Source organism: Callospermophilus lateralis, chromosome 7 (assembly GCF_048772815.1).
Source record: "Callospermophilus lateralis isolate mCalLat2 chromosome 7, mCalLat2.hap1, whole genome shotgun sequence".
In the NCBI taxonomy this organism is placed as follows: Eukaryota; Metazoa; Chordata; class Mammalia; order Rodentia; family Sciuridae; genus Callospermophilus; species Callospermophilus lateralis.
The window spans coordinates 131,159,702-131,169,205 of NC_135311.1; the positions used below are offsets into that span (position 1 = coordinate 131,159,702).

A 9,504-nucleotide genomic window follows, 5' to 3' on the forward strand; every position below is an offset into this window, starting at 1 on the left:
TGAAGTTTCCCCACAGATCCAGGATTGACAGTGGGGGGCCCAGGGCACCCTTCCCCCACCTCCTGCAGCTTGGGTGAGGGCTTTTCTGGGCCGTTAACAGCCACAGTGCCTCCCAGCAGAAGCCAGAAGCCCTGCCTTTGCCGTGTGCCCTGACGTGACCGCAGCACACACAGACAGACGCGGGTCCCTGGACACCTGTGGGTGCTGCTGCGCCCTGACTTGCCAGGGGAGCATCCAGCCTCCTGCAGGGCTGGAGTGGAGAAGGGGGAAGCGCTGTAGAGGGCCTCGCGGCCCAGAGTCTGCTCCTTTTGGCCCCTGGCCTGAGTCCACCACCTGGGGCCGAGGGTCTGAAGCCAAGAGTCTTCACCACATGGTGCTTGGAAGCCACCTGGTTCCAGAAGGTGTTGCAGCCTGTGCCCCGAGGAGCAGACTGGGGTTCTGGTTGCTAGGGCCAGGTCACCATGGGCCGGGGCAGCGATGACCTGCCTGTGCAGGCCTCTGGGGCCCAGCAAGGCAAGAGGGTGCAGGTCCTGCAGCTCTGCCCGCTCTGCCTGGTCCCTCCAGGCCTGGTCCCTTCCACATCCTCCTCCCATTCCACCGCTCACAGCGCCTTTCCTCCCTTGCAGGTCTGTGCAGACTTTTGCAGACAAATCAAAACAAGAAGCTCTTAAGAACGACCTGGTGGAGGCGTTGAAGAGAAAGCAGCAGTGCTAAACCTCCGCTTCGGCTAACCGGACACGCCATGCACTCGTTAGATTCCTTTCTTAGAAAACTCGTTTTCTGCTCCCTTTCCTTGTCCCCTCCCTCCCCAGCAGGTCACATAACACCTTGCATCATCGACCGCACAGCGCCATCTCTCCCTGAGAATAAAGCCCGATAAACACCCTCCTCTGGCTCCGAGGCCTGCTTCCCACCACATTTTGCTATCGAAACTCTCGATATTTCCATAGAGACCTGTGTTTTCTGTTCACCTGGGCCCTGTCCCCCCCATTTATAGGCATAAAATACACTGTCTGTCGGCCACCCCTCCCACCTTTTTTGTTACATTGGTGTAAAAAATGTAAAACAAAAAAATTTTATGAAATAACTGTGGTGTGTGAAAGATAGAAGAAAAACTGGAAATCTGATTCCATGTGTGTTTGGGAGTTGCTTGGGGCTGGGGGTCGGGGGACAGGGCCGGCTCTGGGAGGAAAGCCTTGCGTCCTGCGCAGATCTGCCCCTGTCCTGCAGAGACCACGGTGTGGGTGGGGTGACCGTCCTGCTCTTCTGGCCAGGTGCTCTTCTGTCAATTTTTATGGAATGCAAAAGGAGTTTTTTGTTTTATTTTGTTTTTTTTGTAAAGCTTAAACAAACAAAAAAATCTACATCTTATACTTGAGCCTCCATACTTAAAAAAAAAAAAGGAAAAAAAGAACAAAAAAATAAAAAAGTAACTGGGACGCAGTTCACACTGGCCTTGTTGTGTTTTTTCATCTGCGAACTCGTGTGGAGACCTGGCGCGTGGGGGCAGAGGTGGCGGGCACGGTGGGGAGGGGACTCACACGGGAGCACTCCTGCCCCACCCCAGATCAGCCCTCAGTGTCCTGCCTTCTTGGGAACACAGCAGCTGCAGGAGCCAGCAAGCCCCTACTATGTGCAGGCGACTCAGCCGTGCATGTCACACTGTGGGGGAAATGCCCCTTTTGCAGATTCAAAGAAACAGACTATAAAAGTTGAGGGCTCTCCCCTCAAAACCCCACAGCGCTTCAGAACCCAGCGCTCTTCTCTGCGCTGCCTTCCACCCGGTGCCCTGTCACCTACCTTCCTGGGCTTTGAGGCCACTTGATCCTCGCTGCCCCTCATCCAATAAACCCTATTCAGGGCCTGCAGTCCTCAGTCTTGCTAGCTTGACTTAGCTTGTTTTATTATTATTATTATTATTATTATTATTATTATTATTATTATTCTTTTGGTTCTGAGCGTTGAACCCAGGAGCACTTCACCACTAAGCTATCCTCAGCCCATTTTTCTTTTTTGGGACAGCGTCTGAGTTGCCAGGCTGCCCTGAAACCTCAGGCCCTCCTGCCTCAGCCTCCCGAGTCACTGGATTACAGGTGTGCGCCTCTCACCCGGCTGCTAGGTTTTTAGCTTTTTTCACAGCAGCGGCAAAAAAATGAGTAACTGTTAGATGATGAATCCCAAAATGTGTTTTCTGTATACCTTAAGTACCTTAAGTGTGCACAATGGCTTTTGGGCCTGGGCTGGGACTCTCCAGCGAGCCTTTTCCTCCCGTGTCCAGTAGGGGGCGGCAGCCTCCCAGGGTTGTATTGACACAGTGCCTGGCACAGATGAGGTGCTGAATAAATGAGTTTTCTTGTTTATTAGGTGTGCAGCCATGTGACCAGACATTTGAAACCCAGAAATTGTGACGTATGACAGGACTGATCTTGCTTTGCCTTCTGGAGCCTTCCAAGGAGCCACCACTGATAGTTTCTTGATGCTAAGTCAAGTTTGTGAGATTGTGGACAGTGGGCGCTGATAAAGGGTTTCTTAGATGAGGGGCAGCAGGGATCGAGTGGCCAAAGAGGAGAGTTTGTAGCCTGGCCTGGGGCCACCTCTGCTACCTCCTGGCCGCTCCTTTCCATGCCCCTTCCTTGGTTTCCTCAGTGGGCTGAGGTCCCGGCGGGAGCAATCCTAAGAAATTCGTTTTAAGAAAATGGCCTTTAGCAGCTGGGTCCATGGGCTCAGGGACAGACTCCTGGGACTTGGAAGCAGAGGCATGTCCTCCACCCCATGGGTCACTAGATAGCGCCTAGAAGTTCCCCGGTGGCACTTAGCAGAACAGGAGACAGCCTTGTCAGGATGTGGTGGCAGGAGCCCTGGCCCTGAAGCCAGCAGCCTGCCTGCACCTCAGGAGGGGTGAGGGCTCAGATGGACGACCCTGGGGTCTTCAAACCTTCCCCTCCCACTGCTGCAGCCCAGACAAATCAGCCACAGGGGCCCTATCTGGGGTGGTCCTGAGGCCTCGGGCCTCCCTGGCTCTGCACATTCACTAAGCAGCTGCTTTGTGGCAGCTCTGGCTCCACCTCCAAGGGCACGGGACCCTGGCTGCTGGCAGGCCTTAGACATTCTGCTGCCTCTGCACCATGTCACCTCCACACACCACGCAGTGCTCTCAGTTACTCCTCCCAGAGGAGAGAGTCTTGGAGCCTCCTTGGCTTCTGTCCTTCCAGACGTGGAAGCCTCCCCTTCTGCCACCTCCTGTGACAATTCACAGTCCATGTAGCTTCCTGGGCTGCTTGCTGAGTGGGGGGCACTCCAGTTATCAGGGAGCCCTAGGGGTCTGGGGGAAGGAGTGTCCTGTCTGACCACCTACTCTTCGCGGTCACAGGGCTGGAGGCTGGCATTGAACCCTCATAAGCCAAAGAGGCTTCTCCCTGTGAACAGATCCGGGGCAGGTCAGAGGGCAGCCCCCGCTGCTCCACTCCACAGCCAGACTTGCCCCACACCTGGCTGCTTGCTCAGCGCCCAGCAGGCCCCTCATGCCCACTTCTGAGTTCCAAGAACTGGCTTTTTCTCCTTTTCTCTCTGTAACTGTTGCTGTTTTGGTGCCGGGGACGGAACCCAGGGCCAAACATAAGTCATGTAGATATTTGTTTTAGCTTTCCACTGCTGTGACTAAAAGAGCCCAACCAGAACAATGTACGGGAGAAAAGGTTGATTTAGGGGCTCACAGTTTCAGAGGTCACCATCCATAGGCAGGGGCTCCCTTCCTTGGAGCTTGAGGTGAGGCTGAACATCATGGCGGAGAGTGTGGAGGAGGGAAACGGCTCACAGCATGATCAGGAAGCAGAGAGACTCCACGCCCAGATACACAGGTATACTCCCCAGCCACGGCCCAATCCCCACCTCCCCAGCCACCACCCAGTTAATCCCATCAGGGGTGGCTGAGTCACTGGCTGGATGAAGATTCTCATGCCCGGTCATTTCTCTTCTGAACCTTCTTGTATTGTCTCATGTGAGCTTTTGGGGGACACCTCACATCCAAACTATAATAATATTATAAATATTATAAAAGTTAAAATAACTTTAAGCACCCTGCCTTATATTCTCAACAGAACTAAGATTTTTAGCACCTGCTGCAGGAAAACCACATTAATCACAGGCTGTTAAATCTGTCAAACTGGACCAGTTAGCTACAAATATTTTGAGAACTTTGTTACTGATCTGCTTTGTTTTATTTATTTATTTATTTGTTTGTTTATTTATTTATTTATTACTTTTAGTTGTAGATGGACACAATAGCTTTATTTTATTTATTTATTTTTATGTTGTGCTGAGGATCAAACCCAGGGCCTCATACATGCTAGACAAGTGCTCTGCCACAGAGCCTCAATCCCAGCCCCGTTGTTTTAAATTTTTGAGGCAGCTCTTACTATGTTGCCCAGGATGACCTTGAACTCCTAGTCTCAATGGTCCTCCTGCCTTAGCCTCCTGAGTAGCTCGGACCACAGGAACGAACCACCGAGCCTGGTTTTCTCACAGATGTTGCAGTTTACTGTGAAGTTAATGATCAATTTATTAAACAGATGGTTCTTTAGCCCAAACTAGTCTGTGCTATCTTTTTCTTGATTTACAGTTTGGGTATCATTTCTATCTCTCTTACTCTATTCAATTACCTTTTTAAAAAGACAAAGTTCAGAATATAAGCATCATTTTATATAAACTTATAAATTAAGTTTCTGAGCCAGATGTGGTAGTACATACCTGTAATCCCAGAAATTTTGGAGGCTGAGGCAGGAGGATTGCAAGTTTGAGACCAGCCTAGGTGATTTAGCAAGACCCTCTCTCAGAAAACAAAAAAGGTTGGGAATGTAACCTAGTGGTGGAGTATCCATGGGTTCAAGCCCCAGTACCAAAAAAAAAAAAAAAAAAGAAAGAAAGAAAAAAAAATGCATTCTGAAATATACTTTATCCAAATTTTCCATTCTTATTTTCTGTCATTTAAAGTGTTTCTTCACAGATGAGCACTCCCATATCACTGTCTCTTCCTCTTTTGTGAAACTTTTTAATCTGGAATTAGTGCTCAATAAATGCTCTGTAGAAGTCAGGCTTGGTGGCACACACCTGAAATCCCTGCAGCTTGGGAGGCTGAGGCAGGAGGATCCCAAGTTCAAGGTGAGCCTCAGCAATTTAGCCAGACCTAAGCAACTTGGCAAGACCCTGTCTCAAAAAATAAAAAGGGTTGGGGATATAGCTTATTTGTAGGGCCCCTATGTCCAATCCCCAGTTATGTAAAATAAATAAATACATGCTCTGTAGAATGAGTAAACTATATCATATGTATGTATCCCTTTGAGTTTTTAGAAGTAAATGAAATCTTTACTTCTTTCTAGCAACTAATTGCCCGCATTCTCCTGCCTACACAGCTGGCCTTCAGACTACTTAGGATTGTTATCTGGGTAGAATTGTCACAGGATGCAATTATATTCTCATTACCCTGAACTTCTCACTCAAATACGTTGATGGACTGTTCAGCATCCACTTATTCACCATTTATTGAACTCCTACTAGGTACTGGGGCTACAATGGTGAACAGGTTAGATGGTCTCTGTACAGTCCTGTGGGGATAGGGAAGTGGGCACAGTGGAGGTGACTGTGTCCTCTGGGCTGTCACAGGGTTGAGGGACTGGATCGGCTGACCCGAGTCAATCCACACTGACAGGCGCCCCACACCGCGCTCAGGGCTAATGGCGATGCCGACTGGCTTAATGCTCCCTCGTCTAGTTCAGGACCTGGCTGCTTCCCTGAGAACCTCTGAGGTCCTGCCATTCCGCCCCGATGAAGCCAAGTCCCACCAGAGAAGGGCAGAAGGGGTGAGTTGTGGACTTCAAGCCTTCCCGGAGAGCAGGAGAGCTGAAGGCCATGTTGTTCCCAAAAGTTCTCAGGTGCCATAGATGACCAACCAACAGGAGGCGGACGCTGCCTCATTGAGAAGGGCCCAGCTGCTGGCCAGCTCCTCCTGCCCCTCACCCCACCCAGGGACTTGGGGGAGGCAGCAGGCTGTGGAGCACGGGGCCAGGCACTTCCACAGACCTAGCCTGCCAGGGTAGGGACGTGTGGGGTGACCAGCCTAGCCTCAGGCTCCCATGCGCATCCTGAGGGAGACCCTCCTGGGCAAGGGCCACTGGTAAGTACAGTTCCATTTCTGTGGCGAAGCCTGGCCTGAAGTCAACACCCACACATCTGGCCTGGGGATTTGGCAGGGAGTGGGGGCTCTTGTCCCATCAGGCCCTAGCCTTGCCCAAGGACAAGAGGAGAGAAGGGAAAGCCACGAGGGTCCGGGCTCTGAACTCCCACCCCACGGCGGTCAGCAGGGCCACAGCAGCATGGAGGTGTCTACCAGCTGGGCTGGCCTGGGAGGAGCCGGGAGCTTCCAGGATGGCTGAGCTGAGACACCCAGCTCCTGCGCAGGCCAGGCGCTGGGCAGCTCACAGCGCGGCCCGTTTTATCATCGCAACTGTGTTCTGAGGCACAGGGCGTCACAGCTGGTCCCACAGGATGAAGCAACCAAACCTTGGGACGTCTTGCCAGGTCACAGGCCTTAGAGGGGTGTGCCTGGGACTCAGGATGTCAGACCTCAAAATCTGTGCCCCCACACTGCCCTCCCACTCGGGTGTCACCAAGTCACCCCACCAGGGCATGGAACATGAGGCCCTGGGGCAGGTCACCAGGCTCCTCCAGCCCTAGAACCAGCTATATACCAGGCTTTCTTTCTTTTTCTTTTCTTTTTTCTTTTCTTTTTTTTTTTTTGTATCAGAGTTTGAACCCAGGGGTGCTCAACAATTGAGCCACATCCCCAGCCCTTATTTATTTATTTATTTATGCACACACTTGATTTGTTTGTTTGTTTTTTAGTTGTTGATGAACCTTTATTTTATTTATGTGCAATGCTGAGAATCGAACCCAGTGCCTCACTCATGCTAGGCAAGTGCTCTACCACTGAGCCACAACCCCAGGCTCTGAGCCCTTTTTCATATATATATTTTGGGAGGGGGTACTAGGGATTGAACTCAGGGGCGCTCAACCACTGAGCCCCATCCCCAGCCCTATTTAGAGACAGGGTCTCACTGAGTTGCTTAGTGCCTCGCTTTTGCTGAGGCTGCTTTTGAACTCATGATCCTCCTTCCTCAGCCTCCCAAGCCGCTGGGATCCAAGATGTGCGCCATCGCGCCAGCCCAACTGCATTCGCTGCATTGGAGCCGCAAATGAGGCCTCCAACGTTGAGGAGGCCAGCTGTGCCCCAGCTGCCCACAGGGGCAGGGAAGACGCCTCCTCCATCACACAGGGCACTCCCCGGGGCAGGGGCCACCCCTCCCCCATCAGACTGGGGCTTCCTGAGCCGAGGGAGCCACAGCTCTCAGCAAACTGGACACCTGAAAGCAAGAGTGCTCCATCAGCCTGGGTACTTCCCAGAGGGAGGGACAATGACACTCCCACTAGACGGGGGCTTCCCGAGGCCGGGCTGTGGTTTCATTTTCTCCCCTGCCCAGCTCTAGTTGGGCCTGCCCTTGGGTTCATGCTGCTACACTGAGCACGGGGCCTTCAGGCTGACAGGGTGCCACCTGGCTCCAGGTGAGCGGCATGGAGCCCTGGATGGAGCCACATGTCGGGCTGGCGAACGGTACCTGACGCAAGCTTGAGCTGTGGCCAGCAGTGGCCAGGAGCACCCTCCCCTGTGGTCCAGGGAAAGGCTGCCCAGATTGGAAGGGGGACTGAGCCCAGCAGAGTAAGGCTGGATGGCACCGCCACACCCAGGACCCCCAGCCAGGGAGGGAGCAAGAGCCCTGCTCCAGGCCTCGGCTCCAACCGGGTGAAGAAGGCCACTGTCAGCCGAGGGCCTCATGTGTCACCCAGGGGACACTCCCAGCTGGGCAACCTTGGCAAGTCACCCAACTCCTCTTTCCCGTCATTCCACCTGTCACAGGGCGCGAGTGGCATGGACTGGGGTCTGCGGGTGACATCGAGGCACGCGGCCTGGCGGCACTCAGCAGACCAGCTGCATAGCCGACGGCACACTAGCTCCACAGCACCTTCAAGATGGGACTGGGGACACTGGCCATTCCTGCTCTCACTGCCCACCTGGACCCCAGTCCTCTCCTCACTCTCTCCAGCCACAGAGGTTCTCCCCAACCAAACCCTGTCCACCCACGAGCTACCTGCACAAGCCCTGTCCCCAGAACCTGGTCCTTGTCCTCAGCCTAGGTCTGGCCTTCATTCAGGAAGGCTCTTGGTAGGTGGGAACGGCCCAGGCCCCAGCCCCAGGCCTTGCACCTGCCCCCGCCCCCAGAATTGGCTTCAGCTGGAGGCCGGGTGCCGGGGCGCATGCCTGAAGTCCCAGCTGCTTCGGAGGCGGAGGCAGGAGGGTTGCAAGTTCAAGCCCAGTCTCAGCAGTTTAGGGAGACAGCCACAACACCCTGCTCTTCCCCTGATGCCTGTCACCACCTCCAGGAAGCCACCCTGTCTCCGGAGAGACCTGACTGTCCCTCTTTTCCAACTGAAAATCACCAAGGCTAACCTTTGCTGAGCAATTACTACATACCAGAGTTTGGAGCTAAACTCCAAACTACACTATCTCCTTTAATCCTTAAAAGGACACATGAAATGGTGTCACTGTCACCCCATTTCACAGAAGAGGTCACTGAGGCATGAAAAGCTAAGAGGCCAACTGAGCTGAACCCTAACTATTCTGCTTCTTCTGAGCACCAGGAACAAGGACCCCACTGATGTGATTCTCACTCCTGTGTCCCCACTACCAAGGTGGGGTGGGTTAGGGCTGTGGGCAGATGAGTCCCCTCCGGCCCCGCTCATACTGGGTCCCCATCCACCATGTTCCTCAGAGCAGCCCAGGCCCCTGGCACCTGGGGAAGGAGCAACAGAAAAGGTGGTTCTGGGAAGTAGCGTTTACTAGGTCATCTTGAGTCAACCGGACTGTCCCGGGTCCACCTGCTGCAGCTGTGGCCCCAGTGTGCAGGCAGAATGAGGTAGGTGGCTGGAGGGGCGTCGCGCTATCTTCTGAGCCCTGAGCTCTCTGCGCAGCCCCTCCCTCGAAGCTTCCTGGGACAGCTGCCTTGGACCGGGAAGTGTCTCCAGGGTGGCTGGGTGGCCCTGGGACTGTCTTGCTTCTAGAAGAGTCAGTCAATCTGGTGGGGAGACAGTTGGGCCGGGAACTCTAGGCCTCCCCCAGGCTGTCACCAGGGCCCACTCCAGGGGCAGCAACACCTCTCGTTTCCTGGGCGTGGCACCTGGAGGTCCCTGTCCTTCTGAGGTGGCGGTCAGCTGGGGAGGAGGGGCTCATGCTCTGAGGAGGCGGAGTTGTTCCTGTACACCAAGAACTGGACAGAGATCTGAGGGCTGGCGTCAAGGCTAATGGAGCAGGAGCAGCGGCCCATGTCCCCTCTTCTCACCCTCCCTCGGTACCCCCCTCTCTCAGGGGAGGGGCCAGGCAGGACCCCCCCACCCCGG

At 53.8% G+C, this 9,504-nt stretch overlaps 1 protein-coding gene across 2 annotated transcripts in view; it reads left to right on the forward strand.

Annotated features, from left to right (window-relative positions):
• Window positions 1-1,453, forward strand: part of Capzb (capping actin protein of muscle Z-line subunit beta) — a 112,216-nt gene extending 110,763 nt beyond the window's left edge. The window contains exon 9 of one of the 2 annotated variants that reach the window (XM_076861135.2): window positions 627-1,453. In XM_076861135.2, the coding sequence (XP_076717250.1) occupies window positions 627-714 (88 nt within the window). In that variant the 3' untranslated portion in view covers window positions 715-1,453. The remainder of the gene's footprint in view (window positions 1-626) is intronic. The other variant, XM_076861134.2, reaches the window with a different exon arrangement.
• The last annotated feature ends 8,051 nt before the right edge of the window (window positions 1,454-9,504 follow it).